General features: G+C 35.7%; 1 protein-coding gene across 1 annotated transcript in view; it reads left to right on the top strand.

The window, feature by feature from the left end:
- Positions 1-19,072, top strand: part of LOC114324523 (myosin-VIIa) — a 65,703-nt gene continuing 46,631 nt past the window's right edge. Inside the window, exons 1-4 of the mRNA XM_050646263.1 lie at positions 1-177; positions 5,642-5,902; positions 13,319-13,503; positions 16,982-17,328. Coding sequence (XP_050502220.1) covers positions 151-177; positions 5,642-5,902; positions 13,319-13,503; positions 16,982-17,328 — 820 coding nt within the window. The 5' untranslated portion in view covers positions 1-150. The remainder of the gene's footprint in view (positions 178-5,641; positions 5,903-13,318; positions 13,504-16,981; positions 17,329-19,072) is intronic.

The raw sequence follows: 19,072 nt of genomic DNA on the forward strand, positions 1-19,072 counted from the left end.
TATCAATAATCCTCTTGGGGAGATAAGTTGTTCGATAACTATGTGCTATGTGGGTTGATAGTTGATTCGACTGATGGTATCAAGTGAAACAAAAAAATTAGTTTTTTGTAAATATTTTGTGTGGCAGGCTGTTGGAAGGGGTTGGTCAAAATGGCGAACAAACCCCGCTTAGCGGTGGTAAGTACTTTCGTTTCTTTAATAAAAAACAATTACTCTGCAGGTTTATTTGTAGTGATGACTCATATGTGTATTTTTTTTAACAAAGGTATATAATATAGTATCCAAATCTCTATACAAGCTATACGCTCCTGAGGAAGCTAAAATCTGTTTTTACTTGAAGATCCTTTTTTTGTGGAGATCATTCCATTCTGGGTTTGGTTTAACAGTTTCTGGTGTAACTTCACTGTTTCCACTACTTTTCTCCATTCTTCTCTCTTTGATTGTCCTTGCTATATTTATAATTTCCATACCTACTCCTTAAGTCTTCTTCCACTTGTCTCCATCTCAGCTTAGGTCTGCCTCTGGCTCTTTTACCTTGTGGTATCCATTCCGTTATAACTCTTAACGGATTGCTCTTCTCTCTTCTCATTATATGTCCATACCATCTAATTATCTGTACTTTTATTGCTCTATGTTCTCTTGACTCATCCTATCACACGCCTGTTTAAAGTTTAGGAAAAGTATGGTTTTTCTCGGTCGTAGGGAGATACACTGATAAAAAGGGTTGAAAAATACAAATACCTGGACTGGAAACCTGGATTTAAAATAAGGAAAATAAAAAAAAATACAATATCTGAGACACGTAATGAGAAGAGAGCTATAATATGAAATGCTCAGATTGACAATACAGGGAAAGATAAGAGGATAAAGAAGTATGGGAAGAAAATTAGTGTCATGGTTGAAAAATTTAAGGGACTGGTTTAAATGCAGTCAATAGAACTCTTCAGAGCTTTTCTCGTTTATTGCTTATAAACAAGGAATTTCTCTAGATAGACGAACGAAAACAACACTACACCACAAGCAATCCAGCAAAACCTACACGAAAAGGACTCATGGATGACAACAACACCATATATAAAGGGCAGGTAAGAAGACTATAGAAGAAGGTATACTATCCAAATCCTTATACAAGCTATACGCTCCTTTCACTTAGCAGTTTTCACTTTCACTTGAAGATCCTTTTTGTGCGGGGATCATTGCATTCTGGGTTTGGTTTAACAGTTTCTGGTGTAACTTCGCTGTTTCCACTACTTTTCTCCATCCTTCTTTCTATGTGATTGTCCTTCCTATATTTCGAATTTCCATACTCCTTAAGTCTTCTTCCACTTGTTGTCTCCATCTCAGTTTAGGTCTGCTTCTCGCTGGTTCTTTTACCTGGTGGTATCCATTCCGTTATTAACTCTTAATGGATTGCTCTTCTCTCTTCTCATTTTATGTCCATACCATCTAATTATCTGTACTTTTATTACTCTATGTTATCTTGCCTGTCAAACGCCTGTTTAAAGTTTAGGAAAAGTATGTTTTTCTCCGTTGTAGGGAGATACACTGATAAAAAGAGTTGAAAAATACATATACCTGGACTGGAAACCAGGATCATAAATAAGTAAAATAAGAAAAATACAATATCTGGGATACGTAATAAGGGGACAGCTATATGAAATGCTAAGATTGATAATACAGGGAAAGAAAAGAGGATAAAGAAGTATAGGAAGAAAATCAGTGTCATGGTTGAAAAATTTAAGGGACTGGTTTAAATGCAGTCAATAGAACTCTTCAAAGCTGCTATAGATAGAATAAAAATGGTTATGACGATATCTAACCTCCGATTGGGAGACGGAATTTAAAGAAGAAGCAGGACATATTCAACAAGAACAACATCTAAGTATTCCAGAGGTTGAAGTTAATTCTGTAAGTCCAATTTGCAGAAGACAAACGAAGCACGAGGATAAATCTATCATCCAGCATCAAAAGTCCACTGCTGAACATAGGTCTCCTCCATTTATCCACCGTCTATCCTGCGCCATCCAGTTTTTATTTAGTCTTCCTAAATCGTCAGTCCATCTTTTAGGCGGTCGATCGGCGCTTCTCTTGTCTTCTCTTGGCCTCCATTCCAATAACCTCTTTGTCCATCGCCCATGTTAAGCGTATAGAGCCCAAAGTACTTCCAAATGGGGGGTTACAACCCCCAAACTCCCCTGGTTACGCCTATGATTATTATAGGTTTATATCGACAATATAAAAAGATCAATAATGTAGACATTATTTTATGCAATCTAGGCTACTCAAACTAGAAGCATGTTTTTAAATAAGTAAACTAGTTTAATAAATAAATTTAGAATAGCACAAACACTTAATTGAGTGTAGATTATTATTTCGAAATCCGTATGTCAACAAGCCCCACATTATTCTATGCATTCTAAAGTGATATACACTCACCGGCACAAACTTCCGCCACCCAAAAATTTTTGATTAAGTTTGACAATATTTAATTGTATAACTTTATTATTTGTACTCCGATTTTCAAGATTCCTGCTCAAGAGATCAGTTTGTAGGTACATGTATTGATGTCGTTTGATATTATTCCGGTTACAAAAATTTTTTTTCTTACATGACATTATACGGGGGTGAATGGAAGGGTTGTTTTTTCTCCTAATTTTAAAAAAATCTGTAGAAAAATTGAAGGGCTGATTTTGTTTCATACTCCTTTTGTATTATCCTGAAGGTATTACCAAGATTTTGTTTTTTGAATTATCCAAATATCTCTTTTCTTGTAAGAGCTGTAATAAAAACACTGCTTTGAAGGTTTATTTAATTAAAAATATCAAACGCAATAAAATTAACAAAATAAAACAAAACTAAGATGTGTTATCCTTCTTGCCAGGGGAATAGCCCGATATTTCTCTACCACGGCCATAACGGTACTAAATTTTCTGGAGGCCTAGGATGACGGCAAATATATTTTTTTAATTCATCCCATAAATGCTCAATAGGATTGAGACCTGGGGTGCATGCGGGCCATTCTAATCTTATCAATCCAACTTCTATTTTATGAGTCAATCAGTGTTTTTATTTACAAAAAATTGTACAGCTCTTACAAGAAAAGAGATATTCAGATAATCCAATAAACAAAATTTTAGTGATACCTCTGGGATAATATGACATTACTATGACACCAAATTAGCTATTTCATTTTTCCACAGAATTTTTTAAAATTAGGATAAAATACAACGCTCACCCCTGTATAATGCCATGCAAGCAATTTTTTTTGTTACCGGAATAATACCAAATGATATAAATACATGTACCTACAAACTGGTGCAAGAATCTTGAAAATCGGAGCACAAATACCTAATAAAGTTATAAATTGTCAAACTTAATCAAAAATTTTGGGTGGCGGAATTTTGTGCCGGTGAGTGTATAAACGACAATTTTGTAAATTAACATTAAGTTTTGGTAATCCACTCAAATCTTCTCCTTATCTCCTTATTTCCACAAATCTTCTTTTTTAAAAATCTCAAATCTTCTGTAAGATTACATTTAAAAAAGAAATATGAACTTCAATTCGCTTTTGCTAAATGATTTAATGCTTCAAATATCTAAGATAACCATCTAAACAAAAGATTTATAATTAATAGATTAAAATTGATTAAAATTATATGAGTTCATTGCTATTATTTTTAGACATTTCTTGATTGCACTTTTTATTACGTTGACGAAAAAAATATTTAGCATAAAGAAATAAGGTAAAAAAGTACCCCGTTAAACGTTAGTTTTTTACTCTGTATGATAAAATTTACCGTTACACCGAGACTTCACTTTTAGTTATGTAAATTTTGTATAATTTAACGTTAAGATTTTACTCTAGAGTAAAAATTTACTACTACTACTATCAGTTTCCGACTCCTAACCGACATTCTTCTTTTATTATCCATATAACTAGATGGATTTCTCTTTCCTCTAGTTCTTTTTCAATTTCCTCCCTCCAGCTTTTTCTCGGCCTTCCTCTTTCCCTTCTCCCTTGTGGTGTTTGTCGTCAAAATCTGTTTAGGGATCCTGTCATCTGGATCATGGCCGTACTTTGACATGGCCGTACCATACTAGTTGTTTTGTTTTCATGTCATCAATTATTGTACTCCCATCATTTCTCGTATTCTCTCATTTGGTATCCGGTCTCTTCTTGATTTGCCTGCTGCTCTTCTTCAGAAGTCCATTTTTGTTCCTAGTAACATTTTTCTCTGTACTTTGTTTCAGTGACCAAACTTCATTGCCATATTATGTGATTACACTTTAAAGTATGGTTGTATATGAAGCTGTTTGTTTGCTTTAGATATTGTTTGGTTCCACAGAATGCCGTTTATGTCTCTTACAACAGCATCGAGTGTTACATCTTGAGTTATCTTCATGCCCACGTACTTGTACTCTTCACAGTGCTTAATTTATATTCCGTCGTCTAATGCAATGGACTGCTTTGTCCCTCCAATATACATAGCTTCAGTTTTCTTAATAATGACTTCGAGACCCAATTTGTTATATTCTTCTATTAGCTTCGGCATCATGTAACTCAATTCATCATGATCCTGAGCAATCAAAATTTGATCATCAGCGAAACAAAAAGTGTATAGTGTTGTCGCGTTATTGAGAGGGATTCCCATGCCATTACTTTTTTTCCACAGCTTGAGTGTTTGTTCCAGATAAACTTTGAAAAGGGTATGCGAAATACAGTAACCCTGCTTCAATTCTTTCGTGACTTTAATGCCTGGTTGCACCAACAGATCTTAAGCTCCAGCTTAGCTAAGCTCTACTTATAGATAGGGCCTCCTTGAGTATCACTTACGTTGCATCATAATTTTAGATTCTTACCTTATTATCAATTATATCTATTATTATATTATGGTATTTTTATTGTAATATATTATAATTATATTATATTAATTCTTATGATATTCTCGACTTAAGCTTAAGATCTGTTGGTGCAACCGGGCATAAATCCCTTAGACATTCTTGATCCAGTTTTCATTTTTGCAGTCGTTCCACTATACACCCTTTGGACTGCCTTGGTAGACCATTTTTAATGTTGGTTTGATGTAGGGTTGACCATAGTTTCCTGAGGGGCATACTGTCATATGCTTTTTGTAAGTCTACGTAAATCAGGCGAACTTGCATATTAGAGTTTAAGTGGTCTACAATGGATGGCCCAGCTCTAAAGCCAGCTTGCTCCTCTGCTTCGTAATCTATATAGCCATTTTCTACTTTGTTCTTGATAAGTTTCTCATACATCCTTCATATTTTGTTCTGTTTACCGCAATTCCTCTGTAATTTTCACACTGATCCTTGCTGTTCTTTTTGTGGATAGTCAACATGATAGATAATTTCCATTCTTTTAATAATTCGGCAACATTTAAGCAGTATTGAAAGAGTTTTCTTAGCTGTTCCTGGAGTTTGTCTGTACAAGCTTTCACTAATTCTGCAGGGATGTCACCAGCACCAGCGGATTTTCCGTTTTTCAGGGATGTGGTTATATTATTTAAAACAAAATATTTAAAAATTTAACGGAGTAAAAATTTAACGTTACATCGAAACTTCAATTTTATTTATCTAAATTTTATATGTTGAATAAAGTAAAAACGTTGTAACATTTCAGGGTGAGTACATATGGGCGAAGCCAGTAACAAATGGAGAATTCGATATCCCCATTGGAGGTAAAATCGTGGGTGTCGAAGCCAGCAGGGTTAGAATTTTGGACGACGATGGGAAAGAAAGCTACATTTCCAATCAGCAGGTCATCCAGTCCATGCATGTGTCATCCATTAAGGGGGTTGAAGACATGATCAATTTGGGAGATCTACAGGAGTATGCAATTTTAAGGAATTTACACAAGAGATACAGGGAGAAGTTGATATATGTAAGTATTCGTTCATCATCAATTAACCAATAGCGTCTACTGCTGCATCTGCGACGGTTTACTCTTAAGGCATGTACTTTCTGTCGGTTCTCTTTTCGCAAACTGGTCTGGGATGATTATCAAGAAGATGTTTCCTTCTGTAGATCTTGTTCGTGGTCCCCTCAAATCCATTGGGACAGTTTGTCAAGGTTTTTCTACAGCAAATGGTCACATTTTTCTTGCTGGTTTCATCTTCGACGGTTCCATCAACAATGTCGTCTTTTTCGGTGATTCGTAAATTGGTCTCGGATGACTGGCTAGAAGGTGCTTCCTTCTGTAGATCTTGGGCGTGATTCCCTCAACTCCATTGGGACAGTATGCCAAGGCTTTTCTACAGCGAACGGTCGCATCTCTTCCTGCTCGTTGCATCGGCGACGTTTATTTTCGGATCATTCTCGATTTGGTTCATTTTCGGTTCCTTAATAATCTGAAAACAAAGAAGCTTAATCATCTTTGAACGGGTTTTATTTATATATCCACGACGTGGACCTATTACTGAGTCTGTGTCTTTATCTGTCGGCATTTTTGGTATTTTCCGGGTAATAAGTAACGACGTTTACTTACGCATATTCTAATTTTGGCTCGGGCGCCATTGTAACGGGTAGTCCTTTCAAGACAACAGACTCAGTAAAACACAAGTTAAAAATAAAGTAAATATATTAAATATACAGTTTAAAACAAATAAAATAAAATATAATTCCGTCTTCTGCAAAGGAAAAACAATATTAAACTTTCTTACAGTTATCCGATCATAGTAACAACATTAAAATAATACGATAAACAGTTTATTTATATAAAATAACAAGCTCTCTACGTTAAATCAACATAGCCTTATATTCCGATCCGGAGATCATTCCTCGCTACTACCGCCTACTGCGATAACGATCGTGACAAGACCCCACGTCACTACGGTGGCGTCTACCTAGGCATAGTTCCACCTCACAAACGGTGCATCTTTGCCAAGCCAGCTAAAGCTCGTTCAATACGCGAGCATCAGCTGTTGAGCCATAGTTAGTTCAATACGCTAACCATTTCTCATTCTCCTAGCTCGCCTTAAATATGCTCTCGATGCCCTCTCCTTCGGTTTCCCCCAGTGGTGCTGTGCGCCAACGCTGACACTCCTCCGGTCGTCTCTGGCAAGGCAGCTCATCGCTTGTCGAGGTATCATATCGTTACAAGGCTTCCCTAAGTTCTTTTCAGTGTTGTCTATACTAGGCCGATTGTAACTAGTTTCCAGCTACTCTTCTTTTATCTATTCTGGGTTTCGATTTTTCATTTCATGATTCGTCTTGTCCACCGTCCATCTTGTGTACTGGTTAAGTGCCCTGCACAGTTTCGCTTAATCGTCGTGATTATTTCGATGACGTCTTGAACTCTTCAGTGTTAAAGTCTCTGCTCCATAAGTTTACACGGGCAAAACACATTGTTTATAAACCTTCCGCTTGAGACATATGGGAAATAAACTTTTTAGAATATGTCAGGCCTATTCGCCTCTGTATTTCACAGTGGCGTAACAAACTCCGTCGGAGCCCCCCGCAGAATTGGAAATAGGGCCCTCTTTAAAAAATTACTAAATGCGACTAGTGTACGAAAAACTTATATGTGTTATAGTATAGCCCAGTAAATGTACGTGAAACACGGCGATACCGTGTAATTTTCAGTATCACCAGCGAAGTGGTCAACTTTTCGAGTTATTTAAGAGTGAAAATGTTTATTGTTAAAAAACACGTTTTCAGGCGGTTAAGTCTATCGACCCAGTAAAAACAAAGTTGTAGCTCATGCAAAATTGCTCTTATTTGTCAAATTCCAAATCGAATATTTGCCCTGAAATAACCAAAAAAATTAAGCATTTTTCGGGGAAGCTCATTAAAACTTTTTTAAGTGTCTAAAAAACTTTATTTTTTATAAAAGTTTCTAGCATCAAAACTTTATTTTTTATTAAAGTTTCTAGCATCAAAATTAAGCGAGTTTCGCTCAAAAAAAATTGTGAAAATCTATCTCTATTCAGCACCCCAAATGAAACTAATTATTACCGCGTTACAAATTACTTAACTTTTTTTATATGACTAGTAAGTTTCACCAGTTCAAAGTGCTTATTTTTGAAAAGGCTTGAACGAGTCAGTAATCACAAGTGTATGCAAATTTTTAACAGCCACATCTTATTATAACAAATTTTTGTCTTACAGAAAAACCAAATAAAACACAAAATATTTAGAAAAGCAAAACCTACATTTCTTTACTGTTTGAGTTTTTTCGTATCACTAATTCTTTATAAGTTAATTTGAAAAAGGGCATTTTTCCAAAATAAAGAATTTTTTTTACTATAAAACCAAATTTTTTCAAAAATAAGAACTTCAAACCGCTCAAAGTTACAGATCATATAAACAATAGGTACATATATACAGGGTGTAACAAAAATACAGGTCATAAATTTAATCACATATTCTGGGACCAAAAATAATTTGATTGAACCTAACTTACCTTAGTACAAATGTGCACATAAAAAAAGTTACAGCCCTTTTAAGTTACAAAATGAAAATCGATTTTTTCGAATGTATCGAAAATTATTGGAGATTTTTTATTGAAAATGGACATGTATCATTCTTATGGCAGTAGCATCTTAAGAAAAAATTATAGTGAAATTTGGACACCCCATAAAAATTTTATGGGGGTTTTGTTCCTTTAAACCCCCCAAACTTTTGTGTACGTCTCAATTAAATTATTATTGTAGTACCATTAGTTAAACACAATCTTTTTAAAACTTTTTTGCCTCTTAGTACTTTTTCGAAAAGTCAGTTTTTATCGAGATATTTCGAATATTTGTCAAATCCACCACATATTTGTATATGGTTAAGTACGATTGTGGAGACTTGGTAATAACATGAACATTTATTTATGAATTACATTTTTAGGGATATTTTGAACCATATTAAAAAAGAAGTCACATCTCGATAAAAGGTGCCTTTTCGAAAAAATACAAAGAGGCAAAAAAGTTTTAAAAACATTGTGTTTAACTAATGGTACCGCAGCAATATTTTAATTGGAACGTACACAAACATTTGGGGGGTTTAAAAGAACAAAACCCCCATAAAATTTTTATGTAAACATAGTGAAACATAAGCCTCAACTCGATAAAAACTGCCTTATCGAAAAAATAATAAGAGGCAAAAAAGTTTTAATAATATTGAATTTAACTAATGGTACCACAATAATAATTTAATTGAGACGTACACAAAAGTTTGGTGGGGGGGGGTTTAAGGGAACAAAATCCCCATAAAATTTTTATGGGGTGCACAAATTTCACTATAATTTTTTTTTAAGATGTTCCTGCCATAAGAATGCCACATGTTCATTTTCATTAAAAAATCTCCAATAGTTTTCGATATATTCGAAAAAATCGATTTTTATTTTGTAACTTCAAAGGGCTGTAACTTTTTTTATGTGCATATTTGTACTAAGGTAAGTTAGGTTCATTCGAACTATTTTTGGTCCCAGAATATGTGATTTAATTTATGACCTGTATTTTTGTTACACCCTGTATAAAGTAAATGGTAAAGCTCTAAAGATTAATTTTATTTGGGGTGCTAAATCGGGGGAGACTTTCACGATTTTTTTGCCAAAAAAAGGAGGACAACTTTATTTTGAGCGTAACTCGCCTAGTTTTGATACTAGAAACTTTTATAAAAAATACAAATAAAGCTCCTTTTAAACATTTAAAAAAAGTTTTAATGAGTTTTCTCCAAAAAGTGCCTCACTTTTTGGATTTTTCACGTTCAAATATTCGATTTGGAATTGGACGAATAAGAACAATTTTTCATGACATACAACTTTGCTTTCACTGTGTCGATATATGTACTTCATGAATACACCAAGTTTTTTTGTTTTTTTTTTTATAAGGTACATTTTTGCTAATAACATTTTTTCGATATATTTAATTCAATAACAGACTTATTTTCTGAGTTTTTTTGCGAAAAACCGCTTAAAAAGGTGTTTTATTTGTTAAAAAATAAACATTTTCACTCTCAAATAACTTGAAAAGTATTGACTTATATAAAGAAACTCTATAAAACAAAAATTGCTTAGAATTGTCAATTTATCCATTTCCAGACTTATTTTACACGTATGTTTTTCACCCCTGAGAGTCACCACTTTCGCCCCCCCAAGTAAAAGCAACCAACGGCAGTAGGAAGTTTAAGTTTAAGTAGAACCTAATAGTCTAAGAGTTAGGAGCGGATTTTGTGCGTGATAAGTAATATGGAAAAACTATACGGGGATATGTTGAATTAGTTGTGTACATGACTTTCACCAACGGCCGGAAACCAGAGTTGGGGCCGAGGGTAGTTATAAGGGGTCAAAGTCGCGGATTTTATTATTTTTTTTATGACGCTCATGATCGAGATAGTGCACCAAAATTTGGGAATAAGTAGGTCATGACGTACCTAAGTAAAATCTCTAGGGGCTCAACGCTGCGTGGCCGACATAGGGGTGGGGGTAGGGGTGAATATAAAAAATATAAGGGGTTTTTTGCGACGTTCGTGACTGAGATAGTGCACCAAATTTTGGGTATAAGTATAACATGACATAAATAATTAAAATCCCCAGAGCCGGAAACCATAGTGGGGAAGGAAGGTAGTTATAAGGGGTCAAGTTTCCGTTTTTTATTATTTTTTTTGTGACGCTCATGATCGAGATAGCGCGCCAAAATTTGGGAATAAGTAGGTCATGACGTAACTAAGTAAAATCTCCAGGAGTGGAACGCTGCGTGGCCGACAAAGGGGTGCGGCAGGGGTGAATATAAAAATATGTAAGGGGTTTTTTGCGACGTTCGTGATTGAGATAGTGCACCAAAATTTGGGAATAAGTAGACCATGACATAACTAAGTAATATCCCCAGAGGCGGAAACCAGAGTGGCGGACGAGGGTAGTTATAAGGGATAAAAGTCGCGATTTTATTATTATTTTTTGTGGCGCTCATGATGGAGATAGTGCACCAAAATTTGAGAGTAAGTAGATTATGACGTAACTAAGTAAAATCTTCAGGGGCGGAACGCTGCTTGGGGTACAAAGGGGTGGTAGGCAGGGGTGAGTATAAAAATATATGGGGTTTTTTTGCCGTTCGTGATCGAAATAGTGCACCAAAATTTGGGAATAAGTAGATTTACATTACTAAGTAAAATCTCCAGGGGCGGAACGCTGCGTGGGGACAAATGTTGTGCCGGGTCACAAAAAAATGATACACACTGCGACTTTGACCCTTTAAAACTACCCTCATCCCCAACTCTGGTTTCCGGCTCTGGGGATTTTACTTAGCTAAGTCATGGTCTACTTATTCCCAAATTTTGGTGCACTATCTCAATCTAGCACGTCGCAAAAAACCCCTTATATTTTTTATATTCACACCTACCCCCACCCCTTTATCGGCCACGCAGCGTTCCACCCCTGGAGATTGTACTTAGTTACATCATGATCTACTTATTCCCAAATTTTGGTGCACTCTCTCGATCATGAGCGTCACAAAAAAATAATAATAAAACGGCGATTTTGACCCCTTATAACTACCCTCATGCCCAACTCTGGTTTCCGGCTCTGAGGATTTTACTTAGTTATGTCATGGTCTACTTATTCCCAAATCTTGGTGCACTCTCTCAATCACGAACGTCGCAAAAAACCCCTTATATTTTTTGTATTCACCCCTGCCCCACCCCTTTGTTGGCCACGCAGCGTGCCACCCCTGGAGATTTTACTTAGTTACGTCATGACCTACTTATTCCCAAATTTTGGTGCACTCTCTCGATCATGAGCGTCACAAAAAAATAATAATAAAACGGCGACTTTGACCCCTTATAACTACCCTCATCCTTAACTCTGGTTTCCGGCTCTGGGGATTTTACTTAGTAATGTCATGATCTACTTATTCCCAAATTTTGGTACACTATCTCAATCACGGACGTCGCAAAAAACCCTTTATATTTTTTATATTCACCCCTACCCCCACCCCTTTGTCGGCCACGCAGCATTCCGCCCCTAGAGATTTTACTTAGTTACGTCATCACCTACTTATTCTCAAATTTTGGTGCACTATCTCGATCATGAGCGTCATAAAAAAAATAATAAAATCCGCGACTTTGACCCCTTATAACTACCCTCGGCCCCAACTCTGGTTTCCGGCCGTTGGTGAAAGTCATGTACACAACTAATTCAACATATCCCCGTATAGTTTTTCCATATTACTTATCACGCACAAAATCCGCTTCTATCTCTCCGACTATAAATCCAAATTGTCAAGCAAATCCGTCGCGTCGTGACGCTGATAATTACACTCCAAAACGGTCATTTACTGGGCTATTAGTGTATTCATGCACTGTTTATGGCAACTTACATTTTTCATTTATGCGTAAAATAATATAATAATAACACATTTTTACATATTTTAGAAGACAAGATGGGGCCCCTGACATATTGCCCTTCCCCGCAAGCTTTATGCTGCGGGGCCTTTGTTACGCCCCTGGTATGTAATATATTTGACTATCTCTGCTTATTTTGATTTCGTGTCCCAGATATGTCCGAGATTTGTCTCATAATGAATGGTCTCTTTAAAGTACTCTTTCAGATACATGTATTCATTTTTGATTTTTCTGTTGGTTTTAAAGGAACTAACAATAAAGTAATATCTTACTCTTTCAGAATTGGGCGTTGGTAATCTTCATCACAACTGGTCAATAGGTTTCTCAACTTTTTGTGGCATGTATGAATTCCGCTGATTGTCTAGTCTATTGACGAAGGTTTTGTAGCTACGAGTGTTGGTTCCTTCTTTTTTTTTTCATATGCCTCATCCTTTAAGAACGTTGGAGATCATCACGGGCCATTTTCCTCTGTCTGCAGCTGTTTTAAAGAATTCTATTGTTGTTTTCCCACTTCACTGCGTTAAATTTTTTAACCAAGATGTGCGTTGTTTCCCCGATCCTCTTCTTCCTTTTACTTTTCCTTGTATATCCAATCGCATCAACTCATATTTTTAATTTCTGGTATGTAACCAAAGTAGCTCATTTTTCTTTACTTCATACTGTTGGGTATTTCTTTTTCTTTTTTCATCTTTCATATTTTATTTGTTCTTTCGCATCGATAGATTGGTCGTGGATTGGATGTGAGTGGCCACTAAAAAGTCCTGATTTCATCCCATTGGATTTTTTTATTTGGTAGCAAATGAAAGCATTAGTTTACAAAAAAACGAATTAATTATCTTTTAGAATTGCGACAGAAAATAGAAGAAGTCGCGAATGTGATTAAAAATAATCGTATCGTTTTGTTTTAATTGTCGTTCTCTGCGATATTTTGGGTTCATTTCATTTCAAAAACCTAAAAGAACGTTCTTTTTAGACTTACACAGGGGCTATGTTGGTAGCAATAAATCCTTACGAAATTTTACCGATATACACAAACGCAGTCATCAACAGTTATCGAGACAAACGAATGGAAGATATGCCTCCCCACATTTTTGCAGTAGGAGACAACAGCTATAGCAATATGATAAGCACCAAAAGAGACCAGTGTATCGTAATCAGGTAAATAACTATGTATTATTATCTTGTATTTATGTTTAATTACTTCATTTTGATTATCAATGTATTTTATTTTGCTTCCTAGTACTTAAAATATGAGTAGAACTAGGGTAATGAGAGACAGCTAAGATTTAATTTGTTTCAGAAACCACCACTATCCCTTTAGGTGCGTTTCTTCCTCTAGGAGTCGTCAGAAAGGCTTTGTGGTGCGCTGTGAATCAAACTGTGGCGACACGCTTCAATTACTATTTTACTATTTTTTAAATGCTAATTTTAATTTGTATTTTTAATGACTTTTTCAAAATAAAATAACATGGGCCATTTAAAATTCACATTTCTTTCTATACGAAACCATATGGTAATGGCCTGTTCAGTCTCAGTTTATTTATGAGAAACAAAATTCCCCATTAAATAGTTACCTTATCAGATCTTATGTCAATAAATCACTTTTTAAATGCATTCGAAGACGCTTCTTAAAACTACAGAAATGTTTTCAGCTTTTAAAACACCAGATAAAGACCCAGCCTCTTTATATCAATAAATTAGTCTTCAACTTAAAACCACAGACATGTGTTTTTAGTTCAGCCACAGCAGTCCGACACAAACCCTCGTCCCAAAAAGAATAACAAACCCTCTTACGAGATATAAGGACGCCTTTTTAACCAAAAATAAATAAATAATATATTATTGTTCGTTGTTTTACACTTATTTTAATTTCATTAATTGATTCCGTAAATCACCAACGGAACAAAACCAAATTCACAAAGTTTCAGATTCAGAGCGCACTACAAAGCCGTTTTGTCTGGTGACTCCTAGAGGAAGAAACGAACGTAAACGGATGATGGTGGTCTCTAAAACATAATTAAATCTGAAGCTGTCTCTCATTACCCTAGTTCTATTCACATTTTGAGTACTGGGAAGCAAAAATTCGTTTGATCTTTATCTAGATAAATAGATGGGTTGTGGAATGCAATTGTAGATTCCCCATCATCATCATCATTCAACCTATTGCATCCACTGTTGGATATAGGTCTCCTCCATATTCTTCCATTGTTCTCTATTTTGTGCCTTCTGTATCCAATTTTCCACTGTTTTTCTCAAGTCATCCATCCATCTTCTTGGTGGTCCACCTCGGTGTCTTTTATCTTCTATAGATCTTCATTCTATGAGTCTTTTGGTCCACCTATTATCATTTAAACGTGCTACATGTACAGCCCCATCTATATTTGGCGTATGTAATTTTTTCTATTTCATTTGTCACTTTAGTCCTCTCTCTCACTATCCTATTTGGTACCATATCTCTTCATGTTATTCCCAACATTACTCTTTCCATTTTTCTTTGGATAATTCTCAATTTATTTGCAGAATGTTTAGTCAAAGTTATGGTTTCGGAACTATATGTTATCACCGACAGTATGCATTGGTTGTAAACTTTTTCCTTCAAGCAAACCGGTAGCGTTCCTTTTAGAATATGTATCTTCTTGCCAATACTGTCCATCCCAATTCTATACGACGCTGGCTCTCACAAGTTTGATTGTCTTTTCCTATTCTAATTTCATGCCCTAAATAGATATAGCTTAAAACCTGATATACTTCGTGCGCACCTACTCTCATAACATCACTTGCAACTAAACTGGTCATGTATTTCGTTTTTTGAAAGTTTATGTTCAGGCCTACTTGTTCTATTGCCTGTTTTAGTTCTTCAATCGTTTTGTGACCTTCAACTCTCGGCTATAATGACAATGTTAGCTGCAAAGCGCAAGTGGCTCAGATATTCACCATTAATATTTATTCCCCTTTTAGACCAATCCCGTTTTTAAATGCATATTCCAGAGCTGCAGTAAATAGTTGGCTGAAGACGGTGTCGCCTTGTCTAATTCCTCGCTCAATTTTTTATTTATCGGTAAATGTCATGGGATTCCCCCATGTCCATCATTTATCGCTCCGTTTGCCTTGCAAATTGTAGAAGGCTCGGATTTTAGGTTGTTGCCAGAAATTTTGCTTTTCGGTGTAACAGATCTATAGTGCTTCTGTACTTTAGATTTCTGGTTGTTTAAATAGATGTTACTATTGCGTCCACTAGCAAATAGTTTCAAATAATTTTGCTCACTAGACAGCTGGATTTGGTTTGATTCAGAGCGCACTACAAAGCCGTTCTGACGACTCCTAGAGGAAGAAACGCACGTAAACGGATGATGGTTTTCTTCTTCTTCTTCTTATTCTTGTTCTTCTTCTTTTGTATAGGTAATGCTGCCTGTTTTTCTTCCACGGTGCCTTTCATTCTGCCCCTAAGTTGTCATTCCATCTTTTCCTTGGGCGTCCTATACTTCTCCTGCTTAACGGTGACTTGTCCCTGGCTATTCTTACTATACTTGATTCAGACATCCTGCGTATGGACTCATTCCACTCTTCTTTTCTCTTCTTTACCCAGGTATTTATATTGTCTACCCCACATATGCGTTTGATTTCATATCTTCTTACCCTATCCTGTAGTCCTTTTCCAGCAATCCTTCTTAAGATCTTCGTTTCGTTGGTTTCCAGATGTCTTCGTGTTTTGCTTGTATCTAGTCTTGTTTCGGCCGTGTAAGTCATAACTGGCCTAATAACTGACATATATTCGGGCCTTTGTTTCCAATCTTAGGTGTTTGTTTTTCCAAATTGTGTCGTTTAGGCATCCGGCCGTTCGACTGGCTTTAATTATTTGGTCTTTTACCTCTTCTTCGATATTGTTGTCCGCTGATAGATTAATGCCTAGATATTTGAAAGTCATTACTTGTATAATTTGATTGTCTAACTCCAATTTGCATCTTAATGGTTCTTTGGCTATTACTAAGCTTTTTGTTTTTTGGGCTGATATTTTCATATTCATTTCTTTTGCGTTAATGTTGAACTCGTGCAATAATCTTTGTAGGTCGTCTTCGCACTCTGCTACTAACACGGTGTCATCAGCGTAACAGAGTATTTTTATCTCTCGATTGCCCATTTTGTACCCTCTTTTTTCTTCACTTGTTTTATTATTGCATCCAACATTATGTTAAACAGTAGAGGCCTTAGTGAATCTCCTTGCCTGATTGCTGTATTTGTTTCTGTGGGTTCTGCTATTATTCCATTGACTTTCATTTCTATTTTATTTCTTCCAACATTATGTTAAACAGTAGAGGGCTTAGTGAATCTCCTTGCCTGATTCATGTGTTTGTCTCTATGGGTTCTGTTATTATTCCATTGACTTTCATTTCTATTTTATTTCTTACATATATATGTTTTCTATCAGTTTTATGATATCCAGTGGTAAATTTTTGTCATATAGTAGGTGTATCACATTTTTTTTAAAAATGGTTTTCTCTGAAACAAATTAAATCTTAAGCTGTCCCTCATTAAAAATATTTACTTAAATCTCATCGATTTTTTATATTACTTACGGGGAGGAAGATATTAGCATTGAGAAACGTTTCAAATTTTCATCCTTTACCTTTAATTTTAGTGGAGAAAGTGGTGCAGGAAAAACAGAGAGTACAAAACTGATCCTTCAATACTTAGCTTCAACAAGCGCTCAACATAACTGGATAGAACAGCAGATCTTGGAGGCGCATCCCATTCTAGAAGCCTTTGGAAACGCCAAAACTGTCAGGAACGATAATTCCTCACGTTTCGGGAAATACATCGACATAAAATTCAACAAAACGGGGGGCATTGAAGGCGCTGTCATCGATCAGTATCTTTTGGAGAAGAGTCGGCTGATATCCCAAGCCGAAGGGGAAAGAAACTATCATATATTTTATAGTATGTTGGCGGGAATGGCGAAGGAGAAGAAGAAACGTCTAGAATTGGGTGAGTTGCGTCAATAATGCCATCTATACTTCACGATTTATTATTTTGCCATCTTTCAGTTGTCATCATCCAGCCTGTTACATCCACTGTTCTGTTAGACATATTCATCATTCAAAAATATTTACTTTCTTGTGTTTTCAATTGCTTCGGTCCAGTTTCTTCTTGTTTTTACTTTTGTAATATCAACAATATAGAAGTACCGTCTATATTCGTTGGTAATATGTATAAGTTCTTATTGAGACATCTCATTAAGATGGGTGTTTCCTCTTCTTCAACTTCTACCTTCTATCGAAGGTTGGAAATCATCATGGATATACTGACCCTATTGACTGCCGCCGAAATAGTTATGTACTGCTGCAGAACACTTCTGTAACACCAAACACAGGATTTTTCTGTAACAGCAAAACTCAAAAACGACCAACTTCATTCAACGGTTCATTTCCTATCCTTCTAGTTACATTCAAGTTTAGTATTCTTTGAATCCATGATATTCGTAGAATTCTTCTATAACACTAAAATTCAAAGGCGATCAACGTATTCCATCCATCCATCCAATGGCACTACAGCCCAAATCGAGCCTTGGCCTCCTTCAATAAGCTTCTCCAATCATTTCGATTTACCGCTGTTCTTTTCCATGAACGCGTTCCCAGAAAGTTCCTGGCATCCTCATCGACTTCGTCTTCCCATCTCTTTTTAGGTCTTCCAACAGGTCTTCTTCCCTGCATTCTTGCATTCAGCAGTTTTCTGGGGATTCTACTCTCATGCATGCGGACCACGTGCCCTGCCCACCGTAATCTCTGCAGTTTAGTGTGTTGTGCTAGAGTTGGTTCGCTATATTGCTGCGAACGTTGCTATATTGTTGATCAACGTATTCAGATGCACTTATTTTAGTGTCCACACTTCCAAGCTCTAAAGAGGAGTAGAGAACACGTAACACCGAAGCATTCTTAGGCGTAGCTCTAAATTTATATCCTGACAACAAATAAACTTTTTTTTTAAGTTTAATGGATGGTGCACTTGCTATTTCAATACGTATCTTAATTTCTTTGGTTTGGTCGCATTTGATGTTATTTAAGTTCCTAAGCATTTGTAGGTATCCACACTCTCAATTACAGTATCTTGTATCTTCAATATTCAATTGGATAATTGCATCTGCTGATTTAGTCATGCTCGTGAATTTAGTTTTCTTCAAATTTATCTTGAGTCCGTATTCATGACAGCATTCATTAAGGTGTTGCATTATGTTCTATAAATCATTGTTTTTTTGTTATCTGTCATTATTACTGTATCATTTGCAAAACATAAGTTATTGAAAACTTCTCCAGTGATAGATTTGCCTTCTATTGAATTTAATAGCACTTTTTTAATACCGCTTCACTAATGCATCCCTGGCGAACTTCTCTCTGTAGATGGACGCGTAAAGTACTAGAATGAAGACATATAAGCAAAGCTGAGAAAGACCACAGATGTTATGGCAGGATGATCTGACAAAGCATAAACAACAAGCTGAAAATGCGAGAATTATCATAACGAAAACTTTGTTTATATACGTATTTAAATTCATAATATAGAAAATTGCTATTACGAAAAGCTGTTTAGAATTAAAAATTATGTTTTAATGTGCAAGTATATCATTCTAATTTAAATGTTGTGAACAATAAAGATACTTTACTCAAAATTCATATTTTTTTACATACCTCGTATAAAATTAATAAAATTTGATTCATCATGATGGTTGCATCAT

This window comes from Diabrotica virgifera, chromosome 3 (assembly GCF_917563875.1).
Source record: "Diabrotica virgifera virgifera chromosome 3, PGI_DIABVI_V3a".
Classification (NCBI taxonomy): Eukaryota; Metazoa; Arthropoda; class Insecta; order Coleoptera; family Chrysomelidae; genus Diabrotica; species Diabrotica virgifera.